Source organism: Bactrocera tryoni, chromosome 1, assembly GCF_016617805.1.
Source record: "Bactrocera tryoni isolate S06 chromosome 1, CSIRO_BtryS06_freeze2, whole genome shotgun sequence".
Classification (NCBI taxonomy): Eukaryota; Metazoa; Arthropoda; class Insecta; order Diptera; family Tephritidae; genus Bactrocera; species Bactrocera tryoni.
This window is the reverse complement of record NC_052499.1, coordinates 38,156,540-38,174,362: the sequence shown is the minus strand read 5'-3', so window position 1 is coordinate 38,174,362 and position 17,823 is coordinate 38,156,540. Positions and strand designations below refer to the sequence as shown.

At 35.4% G+C, this 17,823-nt stretch overlaps 3 protein-coding genes across 3 annotated transcripts; 2 read left to right on the top strand and 1 right to left on the bottom strand.

Annotated features, from left to right (window-relative positions):
• The first annotated feature begins 691 nt into the window (after positions 1-691).
• LOC120766430 (protein Cep78 homolog) lies at positions 692-4,337 on the top strand. The gene is made up of 7 exons (XM_040091934.1): positions 692-1,137; positions 1,214-1,401; positions 1,507-1,683; positions 1,788-1,962; positions 2,023-2,476; positions 2,542-2,914; positions 3,437-4,337. The coding sequence occupies exons 1-7, from the start codon at positions 861-863 to the stop codon at positions 3,866-3,868; spliced, it is 2,076 nt and encodes a 691-aa protein (XP_039947868.1). The 5' UTR covers positions 692-860; the 3' UTR covers positions 3,869-4,337.
• Positions 4,338-4,389: 52 nt separating this feature from the next.
• On the bottom strand, positions 4,390-6,239 carry LOC120766432 (histone H4). The gene is made up of 4 exons (XM_040091936.1): positions 6,133-6,239; positions 4,967-5,077; positions 4,717-4,833; positions 4,390-4,658 (listed from the first exon to the last, which is right to left on the bottom strand). The coding sequence occupies exons 2-4, from the start codon at positions 5,027-5,029 to the stop codon at positions 4,527-4,529; spliced, it is 312 nt and encodes a 103-aa protein (XP_039947870.1). The 5' UTR covers positions 5,030-5,077; positions 6,133-6,239; the 3' UTR covers positions 4,390-4,526.
• Positions 6,240-7,382: 1,143 nt separating this feature from the next.
• LOC120766431 (activin receptor type-2B) lies at positions 7,383-16,601 on the top strand. Its single transcript, XM_040091935.1, has 9 exons — positions 7,383-8,250; positions 9,555-9,734; positions 9,842-10,018; positions 14,006-14,154; positions 14,235-14,420; positions 14,482-14,821; positions 14,887-15,089; positions 15,157-15,249; positions 15,374-16,601. The coding sequence occupies exons 1-9, from the start codon at positions 8,160-8,162 to the stop codon at positions 15,551-15,553; spliced, it is 1,599 nt and encodes a 532-aa protein (XP_039947869.1). The 5' UTR covers positions 7,383-8,159; the 3' UTR covers positions 15,554-16,601.
• Positions 16,602-17,823: the final 1,222 nt, after the last annotated feature.

Sequence of the window (17,823 nt, the reverse complement as noted above, 5' to 3'; positions counted from 1 at the left end):
AATTTGTTTCAATGTCTCAAGTGGTTTTCTTTTTATACCGTTTTTTGCTTCTCCTGTAAACCTACGAAAAGTGATGTTACGTTATTTTGTATTTCAGGTGACGATATGTACATACATATATTATCGCGGGTCAGTTTTTTTATAAAACTCCGGGAAAATGTTCTACTTATAATTTTGAACAACTTTGCTTACGATACTAAGGGTCTAAATAAAAATTGGGTTCTAAAACTGGTTTGGAGGCAGCGTTCTTTAAGGCGAAATTTAGAACGTGTGAATAAACGGTTTTAATTTATATTCTGATATCTGAAAAACTGACGAACAAATATTTATAATCCCTAAACAACTTAAACTTTAAAAATGTCCGTTTTTTGGCACCCTGTAAATCGACCCGATCTAATGTATATATATGTACATACCTACAGTAGTTGTAACTGCCCTTTAAGGACTTAGTATTTCCAATAAAATTCCTTAAAAATCAATTTTAATTTTATGTTCGAAATAGTTAAAACAAATTTGAATAGAGGTAGAGCTGTCAAGTTTTCGAAAAGCAATAGCATCTCTAGAGAGACAAATAAAAATAGTAAACTTAAAAATTTTAATCACATAAAAAAATAGAAAAATCATAAAAACCACAGATTTTTAATCAATCAATTCAAAAATTTCAAAATTATTTAGATTTTTTTTCATTCTACCCTTTTTATTAAAAAAAACTGTCAAACTTTTTACCTCCCTCCCTCCCGATAATAACCGTCCGTCGCACGAATCTCACTCGTAAGCAAAAATCGCAATAAAAATCGTAATCCAGGATTAAAAAGAACAACATCAAAGCAATAACTATAAAATAAGTCGAAACTAGAATAATGCAGAAGAACTTGGAATTACGTGACGTGTGCAGTTTGACATCGACGAAGAAATTCAATCGCTGTCGTTCCTTTCACTTCCGTTATTTGGAGCTCTGTCGAGCGAAGAATCTGACTCCTTTGCCAGATATTCGTACTAAAAACAATGCAACATCGATGTTAGATTTTTTTGGAGAAAAATTAGGTGTTACTGATTGGTTACTCATCATAGAAGCTCTTTACTATGATCAAGTGCTCCAAACGCTTAGCATCCGCTTACGCAAGACCCTGGGTTCGGGTAAGTGTACCACCTTAACAGCATTCGTATGTATACCAAATTTTTTTGAACTGATTGTACGTATGAATACTGACAGTGTTGGAGCATTTGGATACGGAAAAGAAAGCACGTCTATTTAAGCAGAAGCCGGTGATCTGTACTAAGTTTGTTTTTTCTGGTATCGTGGAGGCGGTCTCAAATTGTATTGAGTTCAATAAGAATTTAAGAATTCTAAATCTCGAAGGTTTGCCACTCAATGATAAATACGTGGAATCTATAGCTAAGGTATGTGAATTACACACGGAGATCCGAAATCTGTAAGCTTTGCTTTCTAAAGTGTATCTTTGAATTTGACTTGAAAATGCGTTATTTCTCTCGACGACTTCGCAGGCTCTGTCTTCGAATGAAAGCCTTAAGGAAATAAGTTTTCAGCGTTCGAATATTTATGATAAAGGATGTGAGGCTATATGCAATACAATAAAATATCTGGAAAATGTAGAGAAGTTAAATTTATCTGAGTGTGAGCTATCAACAAAGGGTGCCGAACATGTGGCCGATATGATTAAGGTACGAAAGCGACAATCAATAAGTTTCGAGCTCGTCGTTTCGTGAACAATATACTTACATATGTATGCATATTAACTCGAGGCACTCGTCTATCTCTTTTACAGATACAAAAGATCAGCCGCTACACGGAGGGTTGGCAAAAATCGCTACGCTATCGGGATGTAGATCCGGACTCTATACCTGGACTGCGTTCGATTGCCTTGGCGCGTAATCCACAAATCGGCGATGATGGTGTTAAAGCAATCGTAGAAATATTAAAGGAGGATGTATGGGTAAAAGGTAATTGAACAACATTGCTATTGGAATATTGTTGAGGACGATGTGTGCTTTTCCATGCAGTTATCGATATGGAGAATTGTGGTCTGACTGATCGTGCCGCTAACATGATCTTGGATTGTCTCGAGGTCAACAACTACATTATTGATTTCAATGTACGTGGAAATGCAGGTATCAGTAAATTCCTGCAACGTAACATTCGTGAGCAACTGGGAAAGGAGGATGAGGATATGAAGATGCTGGAAGGCCACATGCAACAGAGCACTAGTGGCAATGGGCCCAATTCGCAGTCCAAAAAGAATCGCGTCACCTTAGCCCAGCTTAAAGAGCAACTCAAAACGCTTGAGGAACAATTAGCATTCGAGCGTGTGTTACGTAAAAAGGCTGAACAGTTGAATGAGAAACTCAACCAACAGATAATTGCATACGAGAACCAAATGGAGGATGAAGCTAATGCTCGTATACCTGAAGGATACGTTGTTGTGAAAAATGAATCACTGCAGTCTATTATCAAAGAGTCAGTGCATGCCTGCATCAATGTTGAAAGTTGTTATAGTAAAATTTATATTTGTATAATTGTAGACGTAATGATTTCCAGAAGCTGGCCAGCAGCGTGTGTCGCAAAAACTCACCACGCAATAATAACAGCCGATCGAAGCAGCTGAATGCATTGCAAATGCAAAGTTCACACATGTCGCTACAAGAAAGTCATAGTGCGAGTATATTGCCACCAGGCGATGACACTTCCAGTCATGTTAATGCTGTTGAAAGCGCGAAGAACGTGCAGATGTACCGAGAAATACCATCACCTACTTCGACTGTGAAGGAGATGCCCCGGAAGCCTCTCAAAGTGCGCAAAGTAAAAAGTGAAATGAAGTACGTGGAACCAACTCCAAAAGATTCGTCCAAAAAGAAGGACTCTAAATCGGATCATGAGTTCGCCAATGAGACTGATGTAAGTAGGAAATTCCAGAAGCAAATCTGTGATATCTTAGCTACCTATTTGCTGTGATATTGTTTATAACATATATTCTTTTATTGTTGTATCTATGTATGTATTTATTACACTTTAGTAAGTTAAATCTTTTCTTATTAACCTTTTAACAAAAAATATTAATAAACGCGAATAATTTATTGGTAAAACAAAAAAACTAAATACTTAGGCGTTATATATTATATATTCGCTCTTATGGATACGAAAAAGAATTGTAAGCATTTTTTGGTAATATTTTTGCAAATCGAAATACGCGTTTCACAGGCCGAAAAAAATAATAGAAATTAGATAGTGGCTCTATGCGAATGTATGTATGAATAAATGTCAACAAGTCGGGTATCTTTATTCAGGTTCGTGTTACTTATTTAAACAACACACACATTTGTTTAAACAAATTAATAAGTACATTGTGCACAAGAAGTTATGTTCAATAGGTTAGCTTAAATACAATTAATTTCGACCCATTATTTTCATTTGTTGCAGTTTCAACTCACTGCGGTGCATTTTGAGACGAATATCGGCGATTCGGCAGCGAACAACTTGTCTCCGATGATGCTACCAATGCCAGGCGTTTCGTCACCATTGCTAACACAAATAACGGCGCGCATTGATAAGAAGCCGTTAAATAATGGTGGTGGCTGCTCCATTCCCAGCAGCAGTCGCAATAATTTTTGTAATAAAATTGAAATGGACGATTTGTCCATATCCACATCTCGCAGTCAAACCAGCGATGGCTGTTCCAGCGATTCGGACACTTTGCGTAATAGTGTTGCAGATTTTCAACCGTTAAAGGTTTTCATACGACGCAACAAGTCGTTGACGTCGCAACAACAATTGAAACATGGTCAAGGCGAGGGTTTGACTATGGATATTAAGTCGCCTCGTACACTCTTTATGGGACTGTGCGATGATTGACGAGGTGACAATTCTGTGGAAAAGAAGGACGCAAGAAAGCTCAGAAAATTATATGGAAGTTTATTTTATTTTATTTGTTGAATTTAGTATTTTTTTCTTTTAAAGCTATCGCCGAGAAGTACATTAAGGTCTCTCACTCCTCATTCCTTCTTCCTAGTTTTTTCTTAGGAAGTATGGTGAAGAGATATGTGTATCAAATATTGTAAAATCACACTACAAAATTCTCTGTAGCGTCCGAAATATATTTTCGTATATTTTTTCTTGCTTACAGCAGTTCTTGTGTAATCCTTTTCTCAATTCTGTGTATACGCATATGTATATATTTTGTATAATATTATGTTGCAATAAATAAACGTTTATAAAAAATCGTAGAAAATTATTATAAACCAAACAATAAACCACAGACTAAGCATAAATATATACTTATGTATATACCACTGTGCTTGTATATTGGAACTCCATGCCTAAATTTAATGAATTGAACTATTTTTTTTTTGCTTTTCAATAAATGGAATAGTAAGTAATGTATTTCACTTTAAATGTGCATTTTGTTTGTAATAAGCGAGAACATTTTATCATTTAAATTCAAAGTGTATAGCTATTATTTCATTGTTGGGAATCGGTAATCATTGCGATACATTAATACATGCATTTATATTTAACCGCCAAAGCCGTACAGGGTGCGACCTTGACGTTTCAAGGCGTATACAACATCCATAGCGGTGACCGTTTTACGCTTGGCGTGTTCGGTGTAGGTGACGGCATCACGAATTACGTTTTCCAAAAATACCTGGAAATAATTAACTTTTGCAATCAAAATACAATTTGAGGCTGAGCGGTTCTCTTACCTTCAATACACCACGCGTTTCTTCATAAATCAATCCAGAAATACGTTTTACACCGCCACGACGAGCCAAACGGCGAATGGCCGGTTTGGTGATACCTTGGATGTTATCACGTAGCACCTGCAGAAGAGAAAAAATGCGTATCGAGTTATAATATATATACAGTAGTCAGCTCAATTTTCGAATTTCACAACAATCAACCCTATAACTTACACCACAAATCGACGCATTCAACCGACCAACAATTACTTACCTTACGATGGCGTTTTGCGCCTCCTTTTCCTAAGCCTTTACCACCTTTTCCGCGTCCAGTCATTTCGTTATTGTTTTACTTGAATATGTCTCTTAATAATATCAGCTGCAACTGTAATATAATGTTTAAATATAATTGTAATATTTGGTATCCACTTTTTAATGTTTAATAAGTAATATATAAATATAACGGGGTTTTCAATAAGAGCGCTGCAAAACTTTTTTTCCTTTGAAAGTACATTCGATGCCATTACGTTCGATGTCGGCCAAATTTTTTCGTAAAATTCGCCACAAATACGTCACAGAGATGCCCAACGCTTGAGAACGACGATTAGGGGCTTCCTCAATTGATGCGCTAACGGCAACAACATTCTCGACACTACGGGCACTTCTTTGCCTCACTGGCACCTCGGAAATATTTTGTACTGTGAATATGGATTCAAATTTTTCCATTAGACGCTGTTGATCGGACAGGAAGAATATGACGACTATAAATTGGACATAGCGCTCTTAAAGTTGAGGCCCTGACTCCGAATTTCGGCACTAAATTTAAATAATTGCAATACTTGGCAACTATATTCTCGACATTACTGGCACTTCTTTGTCTCGCTGGCACGGGAACATTTTGTACTGAGCCCGTGGATGCAAATTTTTCCACTAGATGCCCAATTGTTGATATAACAGGACGATTATGACAACCTTAAATTGAATGTAGCGATTTAAAATTTAGGACGCAGACTCCGAATTTTGGTAGTAAATTTTAATATTTCGATTTGTTTTATCGTATATCTCTCCATGATGAAATGGCAAACTTTATTGAAAAACAAAAGTGCGGGAAAAAATATGGCGTCGTTTGCGGTCCCTATTGGTCTACTTTTGCAGTTTCTGTTGAAAAACCCTTTATATATATTATATACAAAAAAAAAACGGAATTTAAAACTCTTAGCATACGGACACTGCTTTAAGTTTTCACAAATGGCGAAGTTAATGTTTTCGCTGTGTTCTGACTATCGGTTTCTTTAAGGATTATAAATATTAACCTCTTTTGTCCCGATGCAACAATTACACAAATAATACATAACACCTTAATTTGTTTTAATTATGTGCTTAATACAAAATAATATTCCATATATATAACAAAAAAAAAACAGAATTTAAAACTCTTACCTTACAGACAGTGCTTTGATTTTCCACAAATGACGATGTTAATGTTTTAGTTTCGTTGTGTATATTTTCGTCTCCGCCAGCTCGTGTATGAAAAGGAAAACAAATGACTATAGCGGAACTCTAGTACAGTATATTCTTCGCACACCATTTCTAGCGTGAACGCAGGGTTGTATATAAAAAGGCCTATTATCTACATATATTTGAACCTCTGGTCCACAACTTTCGTGTGGTAGGCATTCTGTTGGATTATGAAATGTTACATTATTTATTTAATTGTCAATAAACTTTGTAATTCTTGCATTAAAATTACTTTATGTAAGAGTAGTTATCAGAAAAAACCATTTTCTATAATCCATATATTGTTACATAACTTACCTGCCCCATCTACAATATAGTATTAACAACAACAGTTTGCATCTGCTGTGTTTTGTACATTGAAGCTTTCAATATAGTTGATTAAATAATAAAACGTGTAACGATTTTGTTCGAAATTATTGATTTATAGTGGAATTCTGTAAGCAGTCTCTAGTCCCTATTTGAAACATTTTGAGGTAAAGTCTCAATTTGTGATTAGTTACTGTTCACTAAACAGTCTCTAGCGTTAGTCTTAAAATATTGACGCAAATTTGAGACCTGATAGCAGGTCACAAAACTAAAAAGAACTCTTGTTTGCCTTTTTGATTATACTGAATAGAGATCATATATGTACATATTATTCGATTGTCGGATTTTATATTTTGTAAGCAACTCAAACACGAAATAAATCAGTTTTACATAAATTTCCAAACATTATGAAACAAAGTCAACATATATTTTTACTTCTATTTGTAATTATGTTTTTTGACTGTTATAAAGAATTTAATATTTGTTGTCGACATATTTATTTCCATTCAAGTGTAAAAACATATCTGAATAATGAAATGTAATAGATTTTGTGACTATTATTGACTGAATAGAAAAATCGTCTCAAGTCACAAAAATTGTCTCTAACTTAAAATCTCATATTTAGAGACTTGTGTGCAGAATCGCACGGAGTTAAAATTCTGTTGTGGACTTTATTCGAAATGTAGGTAACTCTGATGTTTGATCAAAATAAAAACAAAATACACAGTCTATCCCACTTTACCGCTTGCGATATACTTTATCGGCGACTATCAGTCGTGCTGTTGAACACTCTTTTTCACTCCCACGCATGGTGTCAAACGGACTGCAATAAGTGTTCTCAGTGAGCACAGATCAAATGCAGAAAGAAAAGTCAAAATGACAGCAAAATAACTACGTTCCAGCGAAAAGATGCAGCACAAATCTTGTTTGAGCAATATAATACGGAAAAACTTGATTTAATAGAACATATTTCATACGAATTAATTGAAGACAGTGATATTCATAAGTGATTTACAAAATGTAAAAAGTCTCATATAAAATAATTCTACTGATCTTTTAGCATAAGCCTACAAAACTTCATGTGCTTGAACATATTACAAGTGCTAAAGAGGTCATTTGTGAGCGAGTATAAAAGTGATTCTGATACTATATTATTATGAAAATTTTTAATGATAACTGGACTTCCGCAAAGCCTACATATAAATGATAAAAAATAAGCTTATCAATTACTTTTGCGAAATAAAAATAAAATAACAATAAATTACCGAATAAAAAGCAACAAGCATCGATACTTGACGCAGTAAATAGATAAAAGTACGCTGTGAAGTAACGTATACACAATGTTTGGAATTGTGTAAAGCAATAAAGGATAAAATTTCATCGCAATCACGGGGCGTAATTACACAGCATTTTAATATTCTTCAAAATATTTAAAAATTCTATACTGTGATAATGCATTCTCTTCGTATATGCAAAATAGGTTTTGGGTTACTTTAAAAATGAATTTTCACATATAAATTGTCGATAATACGGTGATAAAAGTGTGGTCCTTAACAGATCTTGACAACGACCTTCCATGTGCCAGATTTATTATTGGAGTGACGATTAAGTATCTGTATTAAGTAATACGTCAAAATTTTAAAATGATCAAAATTAAACCTTTATGGTGTTCGCTGCCATTTTGGCAGCAAACCACAATGATGCTGCTCTTACTTTACCCTGTTTTGATGACAAGTAAGTAAAATTTATATTGTATTATAATAATATCCTCTTTATATAGGTAAATTATTTATTTGATGCAATGCCTGGCACTCCGGTTACTGACAAAAAAATATACTGAGAACGATCTTTATAATTAGTTTGTCTTTTTTATTGTCGGAAACTGTCGAGTACCTGATTGTAAACCTCAGTTTATAGACGCAGATTCAAGATATTTATTAGAGTGCGGGGCTGAAGGCCCAATACACCTTAGGTCGCGGTGCAAGCTTCAATTTATTTCTACCTACCTATCGGCTTTTTTAAGGATTATAAATACTAACCTCTTCTTTTGTCCCGATAAAACAGTTAACAAACTTAAATACATAATACCTTAATTTGTTTTAATTATATGGTTATTACAAAATAATATTCTACAACAACGTCGGTGTTATATGTATTTTGTAATAAATATGTAATATCTCTATAAACATATCCCCACTAGTTTTGTTGTTTTCCCATTTTATTTTATATTTTATGCATGAAACCAGTTTGCAGTTCGTATTTAAAACAAACCACCCATTCCTTACTGAACGCCTCATTGATATGCTATGTCATCATATTGTACTCTTCAGCAGGGGTTGTATCCTTAACATAGCTCAAAGCGTATTCCTTGCTCGGCTCAAATTACCCGCACACTATTTTCTGCGAAGAAAGGTATAGTGAATTGTGAATGAAAACTTGCTGCTAAATGCATATACGCCAGTTACTGTGGGGCATACGATATGCCTACAAAGTGAATATTGTGCAGCAGCGCCAAGTATAAGACTTGCTGCCGGCTAAATTCAACACGAAAATGCAAGCTTTCCATACCGAAGATGAAAGGCCAACCATACATATACCGTTGTTGTTGTTGTTGTTGTAGCGGCAGAATACTTTTACCGTAGTTAATACTGCCACTAAGAACTTTTGCACATAGTATATATACATACGTATATATTAGGCACATCCATACATAAACAGTTAGGCATATTTGTATGGTTTTGTTGTTATTCGAGTACTTGATTGGAATGAAAGCTACGACCATACTTTTCGCTTTTTATGTTGGTTTGGCTTTATCCTGTTAACTTTCCATTTTATCTTTTGCACTTTTTCTTTCGGCTACCGTTTGATCTGTTGGTTTACTATTTTTAACATCACTCTATTATTTTTTAATTCACTAAAAGTATCACTGCATTTGCATTTACTGTAATAGCACATATGTATGTATATGTATGTGCGTAGTATATAGTGATATATATTGTGTGATTTAATATATTTGTTATGTTTTTTTCGTTTTGCAGATTTTGTGGGTTGGACACAGGCCGCCGTTTTGCCTGATGGCCATAGAATTGACTGTGAGCATTTTGATGAAAAGAATTGTACCACAGAGGGTGATTGCGCGATCAAAGTGGAGCACTGCAAGGTGGAGTCGGAGAAGACATCCAGTTGTTATGTGCTATGGACCATGGACAGGGACACAGGTATATTTATTTATTTTAATGCTGTTACATGTTGCGAATGAACCAAAAGGGTTTTATCCTCGAATTCATGCCTATTTGTATTTCAATGATCCACTTTTTTGTTGAAGGTGAAACCAAAATTAAAATGAAGGGTTGCTTCACAGATATGCATGAATGCAATCAAACGGAATGTATTACCAGCGTGGAGCCGCGGCAAAATAAATTATACTTTTGCTGTTGCAAGGGTTCCATGTGTAATACGGAGCACAAATGGATCCCTACCACCACCGAGGCCACAACTCAAGGTAAACTAGCGTTGCTTTAAGGTTACACATAAATAAAATTAGATTTTTGTATGAAAAAATATTATTTGAAAACTGCCCGATTAAAATCATGTTTATATCTGATTTTTTTAAGCGTATTATAATTTTGATGCAACCGCAGTTAACGTTGTTTTTGCCCTTTTCCCGATTTATGTCAGAGGCATACAGTCGCGGACAGAGAAATAGCACACTTTGAGAATGTAATAAAAAGACGTGTATGTTCGATATAAACAGAAAACAAATTTTATTTTTTCATTAGCATCACATAAAATAAGAAATAAGTGAGTTAGTTACAAAAAATTAAAAAGATTTATTCAATAGTTCTTTAGAAAAAATGATTAAGTTTATTAGAAATCTAATAAGTATTATAGCGTTTAAGCACTTACGACGTTAATATTTTGTTGTGTGCCCACAATTTTTTAAAATTGCTTGGCATCGTCTGGGCGTGCTCTCCACTAATATCTGACAACTCGTTTGTGGGATAGCGTACCATGCCTCCTTGCATTCAGTACAAAGTTCTTACGAATTTTTGAAATTTTTCTTGGCAATCTGTATCTTAAAGTCGTTCCATAAATTTTCAATCGAGTTTGCATCGGGACTTTGGGCTGGCCACCTCGGCACATTACTACTTTCTTCAGTGAGCTAGTTCTTCATACCTTAAGCTGCGTGCTTTGGATCATTGTCATGCATTAAAATCCAATTTATTGGCATCGATTCTAAATCGAATGGTTCTGTGGTATTTTTGAGAAAGTTAAGGTATGCAAATCCATTCTACAATCTATCCTTACCAATGGTCCAACACCGTGCCAGGAAGACGTTCCTCTGGCCATTACGCTACCTCCGCCGTGCTTAGCAGTTTTTGTAGTGTATCTGGAGTTATACGCCTGACACCTGGGACGATGGAGAAATGGTTTTCCATCCTATTCGATACGGTTCACCTTAGTTTCATCGCTACACAGAACCCTTTTCCAAAATTTGACGCCCTTTTCTAAATGTTCTTTAGCAAAGTCCAGCCGTGCTCTTATGTTTTTTTTTGCCAGGTGTGGTTTTTTTTCGACTCATTCGTCCAAACAACAGATCATCATATCGACGTCTTCGCACAAATCTACTGGATACGTTAAGCCCAAATTCGTTGTTTATTTCCGCCATAATCTCTGGTGATGATTTAAAAGGATAACCTTTGCTTTTTCGAATGATGGTTGGAGCTTTGTGGATTATTTTATTTTTGAACAAATTACGATCCCATTTAATAAAATTAATGGCGTTGTATACCATTTTCCTCGAACAACTCATAATTTCGGCAATTTGAGTTGGACTTTTGCCTTTTTGTAAGGACCAAATATCATTATCATTTTTTCCAGAGTAGAATGCATATTTTTGGCCATTTTGAAAATATGTTATTTTTTTTATAGTTATAGTTAAAACAGCGTAGTGTGCTATTTCATTGTCCAAACAAACTTCGTTACTCTCCGAGTAAAACGAGTAACAACAAAAAAGTAGGCATGATAACTGTATGCGCTTAGCGTTATAAGTTGTGGAAGTCATGCCATACACAAACGTGGAAAATTGTTAAGATTCACTTACTTGAGAAAACTGAAAACTTATTTGAATAACTTATTTTGAAAGTGTGCTATTTCTCTGTCCATGACTGTATCAGTTTCTTACTAATTCAAACCGATGAAATATTTTTTGGTTTATTCTACATTTTTAGAAATATTTATTTGAACAACACCGTTATAGCTTGTGTTAGGCAGTGAATTGTTCATTGCGCTTACACATCCCTAGATTGCAAAAATTTAATATAAATATTTAGTGTTTATGTAAATATTTGAATTATTAAAATTCGTTAGAAATGAATTAAATGTTTAAATTAGCGCAGACGTTTTCAATTCTGCTATGTTTAACGCATTATTATAAACACAATGATAAATATTGCTGTAGATCTTAATATTTCTTAAAAATGTAAAGTATTACACCTTTAAGTACAACTCTAATCATCTCGTCACACTGTTCCACCGCGTGTGCGGACTTTAGCTCAAGTGACGATTGCCTTTGTTGCCGTATATACATACATACGTATATACATACTTAGATGCACATCCGCACAAGCGTAAATACACGTATGCCAAATGCTATGATTCTGATGCTGTTGCTCATCCGCTGAAGTGTTTAAATCTGTCAGTAGTTGGGGAAGTAAAAGCAACAGAAAAAATTACAACGATAACAACAACCACAGAAGCCACAATAGTCGTGGCACGTGTGCTTGTTCGAACGCGCGAATTGCGAGTTGTGAGCTGCCCTGACAGAGCGCCACACAGTGTTTACCCCAATTTTTACTTTGTTTTGCTTTGCTACTTTGTATCGTTTGGGGTTCCTGCATCTGCTTTTCGGTTGCTGAATGCTGTGTGAAACTGCTTGTTTGCTGGTGCAGCTAATATTGTCGTGGCGCATTGCCATCGCATCGCATCGTTGATGTGGTGTCGTTGTAGAGCAGCGCAACACCCCCAACTACCAGCGTCCTATGCCGAGTTAACGAACTCGGCAATAAAAAAACGAACAAGTATAACAAAACGGTTGCACAGCAAAGGATCCAGCAGCAAAACTCGCTTCCAGTTGCCTGCTTCTCGGTTGTTTGGGCAGAGCTCTGTTACTCTGTTAGTTGCAACTTGGGGCATGCATGTGCTGTCGCAGTTTAATAGCTGTTGCGTTGAATGTTGTTTTTATTTTTGCCTATTTTTTATTCCCTATTTTGTTGTTTCTTTATTGCTTTTTTCACAAATATTAAAAATGCTTGATGCAGGGAGCGAATACCGTATTTTAGTTTTCCTCGTTGCAAGGCATTTTTGTGTTCACTTTTCACTTGGAGCACGTTCGTGTGTTTCGTGACCATTTTTACGTTTTGTATGTTCGCGTGTGCATTTATGTGTGTATTTATGAGCTTATGGTTGAGTGTGTGAACGAGCTGTTTCTAAAATTAGGGGAGAACTTTCATTTTTGTATGCTTTTTTTGGTTCTACTTAAGCAAGTATATGTACATATATACACATATATAGTATATAACGCATACATATGTATGTACATTCAAAGGTATACACCATCCTTCTCCATTTGGCCACTTGAGCAGTTGTTCACCTGTGGTGTTCTGCTGTCGTCAAGAAAAATTCTAACGAAATTTTGTTTGCTTTTTAATTGTTGCTGCGACACGACATATTAAAGAAATTTCGAGTTTAAGATGAAAAATATGCATTTTAAAAGTATTTTGAACATAAGTCTTTATGAAGTTTGAAACAACACCTTAATATGTTAGAACAGTTGTCCAAAGCCAGGGCCTTAGGAGGGACTATACTCCTTATTTTAACTTCTGGTAGTAAGGAAATACTTAATCCACGCCTACAGCCTACGTAATCGAAATGGATCTGGATTTTTATCCGTCTAAGGGCAATTTGACAACATTCCTCAAATGTAATAGGGGGTTGGGGGAATGATATTTTTCTAATTCTAATATCTATGACCTGTTGGATGAAGGATAGGTTAGTTGTCATCCAAGGAAATGAGACCCCCACAAGGACAGGAGTGTGTAGTATGAGTACTCTTGAGTGGGTATGCAAAGGGTTTGTAGTAGTAGTATCATTTGTGGTTTTTTCCGCAAAACCAACGGTGCCAACCACACCTTCATCGACGTCAATATAATATTTGTTGACAAAATTAAATCGGCACAATAAAGATCGGACATTTAACAACCAACCGATTTCAAATCTATTTATACATATGTAAATAACTAAGGATACACACTAAAATTATATATTAGTAACCTAACCGGATTTTGAGAATTTAAGATTTCGATAGATTCGAACTAGCTACGGAGATTATTGAATGATAAGAGAGTTTCGAATAATTTCGAGTTTTCAAAATATATTATTTCCTTAAATACCGTATGTATAATATGAATGTTTTTCTTTTTCTATATAGTGCCGAAAGAAAAAACAACGGATAACACGAACGTAATTTACGTAATAGTTTGTGCAATTGTGTTCGTTTGTTTGGCGCTTTTATTGGCACCATTCGCATTTTGCTACTACCGCAAGCGTAAACCGACCAATTTCAACGAAATACCTACGGTGAGTTGAACTTCGGCGGAAGCTTGCCCATTGCGCTTATTTATTTATTTACTTTGCTCGTAACAATTTGCATTTCGCAGAATGAAACGGAAGCTACAAATGTTTCGCCACTGCTCAACAACCGGCCTATACATTTGTTGGAGCTGAAGGCTAGCGGGCGTTTCGGCGATGTGTGGCAGGGTAAGCTGCATAGTCAAGATGTGGCCGTTAAGATATTTCGTATGCAGGAGAAGGAGTCTTGGAATACCGAAGTGGATATTTATAAGGTAAAATTGGGTAAAATGCTATGAACTAAATTACAATTTTGAATAATTGAACTTGTTACAGCTACCACGCATGCGGCATCCAAATATATTAGAGTTTCTTGGTTGCGAAAAGCACACAGAAAAAGTGCAATTGGAATACTGGCTCATCTCCGTGTACCACCCAAACGGTTCACTCTGTAATTACTTAAAATCACACACACTAACTTGGCTGGAGCTGTGCAAAATCGCTGAGTCCATGTCGCAAGGTTTGATGCATTTGCATGAGGAAATACCAGCCGGCAAGACGGACGGGCTGAAGCCATCCATAGCGCATCGCGATTTCAAGTCCACAAATGTGCTGCTGAAGGGTGACTTGACGGCGTGCATTGCAGACTTTGGCTTGGCTATGGTATTTCAACCGGGTAAGTGCACAAGTGCTAACCTTCATATTTTCATTTTTATTATTTGGAATTCGTGCTTGTTGTAGGCAAACCGTGCGGCGAAACTCATGGTCAAGTTGGCACACGCCGCTACATGGCCCCTGAGGTGCTGGAGGGCGCCATTAATTTCAATCGTGATGCGTTTCTGCGCATCGATGTGTACGCGTGCGGTTTGGTATTGTGGGAGATGGTGTCGCGCTGCACCGCTGTGGGACCTGTTGGCGACTACATGTTGCCATTTGAAGCTGAGGTAAATTATATGTTTTGTAATGGAAAAATATGCCATAATAACGCACTTTTTGTGCTCTCCCCTTTAGCTTGGACTGCGTCCTACTCTGGATGAGATACAAGATACTGTAGTCACAAAGAAATTGAGACCGCGCTTACTGAACACATGGCGTACACATGCTGTAAGTAAAGCCCAGCAAAGCAAGTTTGATAAAGCCCCAGAATTATTCCTATTATCTAAAATATTGACTTTATGACTTTTATGTACTTGTTGTGCTCATATTGCGTTTTAATGTACTTTTGCAGGGCCTCAATATCTTCTGTGACACCATGGAAGAGTGCTGGGATCACGATGCTGAGGCACGCCTCTCCTCGTCGTGTGTCATGGAGCGCTTCGCACAACTATGCAAATACACGGCAACACCACTGCTAATTGAAAACAACACAAATTGCGAGGAAGAGCGTTTGACAGCCAATTGCTTATAGGAAAGGTATTAAATCACTTCGTTAGCGCTGAAGTGATTGCCAGAGCATGAGAACAAGTGTAAAAGATTGCTAAAAACTTACGATTCAATATATAATGTTAAGGCGATAAGAATTAAGCTGATAAGTTACCGGTATACGTCATATCCGCATATATATGTATATATATTGAAACATATATATATAAAGTTTAGTAATCGATACATTTTAAAGTGTACATTTGATAGTTTTACGTTCGACAAATAGAAAGATAAGAAGTAGCGTAAAAATTGGCTGGCAGCTTAAAGTATGTTGTTAGTTAAGTTATATAGACGACCATGCAATACACAAGCACGTACATACATTCACAAGCATAAACTAGCAAAAGTTAAATAATTATGTTGAAAGTGCAAAAAAAAAGATTTTTTAAGGAAATAATTATGTTGAAAGTGCAAAAAAGATTTTTAAGGTTTACGTAACTCATAAAACACACACTCTAATTAGAAATTACACGACTGACTCATATGTTAAACAAGAAAGAATCATATTATTGTTGTTGAAACCCTTTATGAACATTGAAGTAAGCTTATTGCTTCCAATGTTTACTCATTTCATGGCACACACAATTAATGCATGTGCAACCTTATTGACATCAACTATTCTCTTTTATTACGTCTATATTAAATATTATTTCTGTGCCTTCTTTTGTTACCAGTTATGTAATTTTATTCATCCCCATATGTTCGAACTCTGTACTGCCATTTGTGATGTTTCTTCACACTTACCATACATACACACCTATATTCACTATTTGCGAGCACATTTTATTTTATTCCAACAAAAGAATATTACTGTTAAGCTACGAAATAAGTGTAATGCAAGTCATAACATTTTACAATGAGTTATGCATAAAGCTATTTTGTACCCCCAAACAAAATTTTGTAATTTTATTTTTAGTTTTTAGAAACGCGCCAGTTTGTCTAGAATTCTTCAAAATTTGTGGAATTTTTGATGACCTTGCGCATGCATAACTTAAGGGTTTCTGTTGAAATAAACGCCATTATTAATTTAATTTGAGTTTTATTTGTTTATGTATTAATAAATTAGTTCTTTAATTTTTTTAATTGTTTTTTTTTAAGTATGTATATGTATACTATATATATCTTAATATGTGACCTGGTCTACGGAAAGGGGGCTTAGGTGTCTAAAAAAAGGAGAACAATTAATGAGATAACGAGAAACTGACGATTATTTTTAACAGCTTTTCCCAGAAAACTAGTTTTCGCACGTTAGCTCCCTTTTCGTAGACCAGGTCACATATATTATTATTAACATAACCTAGTTTTTGACGTTGTTAAATCTGAAAACTTAACTGTGCCAATAAATAGTAAACATATTTTATAAGCAGCCCCGAACCTAATGATAACTCGACATACGAACAACAAAAAAAAAGTCGCTAAATTGAAGCAAGTACGAAGTGATGTTTTGAATAATGACAATTGCCGTGACTAAATAATAATCAGTTATTCGTTGATATAAAACATAATTTGTGGGTGTAGTAAAAGATCTCCGGTTTTCTCGCTTATACCGTTAGCAAAGAGTTAATTAAGTACATTTAAAGGACCTTAGCTGATCAGCATATTCTAGGAATGCTTAGTTAGTAATTATTGAAGTACCACGACCATATACCGTTAATCTTTTTAAACAAATGGCTAAAAACTTTTTTCAAACGATTTTCATTCGACAAAAATACTTTTCTTAAACTCTTCAGTTTGATACGCCTATTGTAGATCACACCCCAAAACCTTCTCGTTTTTTTTAATGTGATTTAATTTACGATAATTAGGTATCTTATCAATTTAATTATATTACAATTTTTTAAATCGTGGGCAGCCGAAAAATAAAAAAATCGAATCGATTTAGTCTGATGACGCGTGTCGCAACTTTGTTGCGTTGCATAATTTCGTTGCATCACCGTTAAATACGAAGGGGTTGCATAGTTTAGAATGTAATGACCAAGTAATTGTATTCATTGAGAACTCACCTCCGAACTTAACTGAATTTAGCGCAAGACCACCCGCAACGTCATCTCACCTTTACTCCATCAGCTCCCAACCTTTTAACGCCCGCACTTAGATACACACACAAAGTATTTACTTAGTTAACTGAAGTGCTCGTGCTTATCAGAAAAGACGACATGCATAATCGTACAAACGCTACGATACACATACATACATACTTATACGCTATTTACATAAATAAATCAATATTTTGACGATGAATGAGCGATGATT

Excerpts from the sequence above, each read along its gene's own strand:
- LOC120766430 (XM_040091934.1), top strand. The coding sequence starts at position 861 with ATGCAGAAGAACTTGGAATTACGTGACGTGTGCAGTTTGACATCGACG. Across the intron at positions 1,963-2,022 it reads GGAGGATGTATGGGTAAAAG|TTATCGATATGGAGAATTGT; the intron begins GTAATTGAACAA and ends TTTTCCATGCAG. Across the intron at positions 2,477-2,541 it reads CTGCAGTCTATTATCAAAGA|ACGTAATGATTTCCAGAAGC; the intron begins GTCAGTGCATGC and ends GTATAATTGTAG.
- LOC120766432 (XM_040091936.1), bottom strand. The coding sequence starts at position 5,029 with ATGACTGGACGCGGAAAAGGTGGTAAAGGCTTAGGAAAAGGAGGCGCA. Across the intron at positions 4,834-4,966 it reads GCGCAAAACGCCATCGTAAG|GTGCTACGTGATAACATCCA; the intron begins GTAAGTAATTGT and ends TCTCTTCTGCAG. Across the intron at positions 4,659-4,716 it reads AAACGCGTGGTGTATTGAAG|GTATTTTTGGAAAACGTAAT; the intron begins GTAAGAGAACCG and ends AATTATTTCCAG.
- LOC120766431 (XM_040091935.1), top strand. The coding sequence starts at position 8,160 with ATGATCAAAATTAAACCTTTATGGTGTTCGCTGCCATTTTGGCAGCAA. Across the intron at positions 8,251-9,554 it reads TTACCCTGTTTTGATGACAA|ATTTTGTGGGTTGGACACAG; the intron begins GTAAGTAAAATT and ends TTCGTTTTGCAG. Across the intron at positions 10,019-14,005 it reads CACCGAGGCCACAACTCAAG|TGCCGAAAGAAAAAACAACG; the intron begins GTAAACTAGCGT and ends TTTTCTATATAG.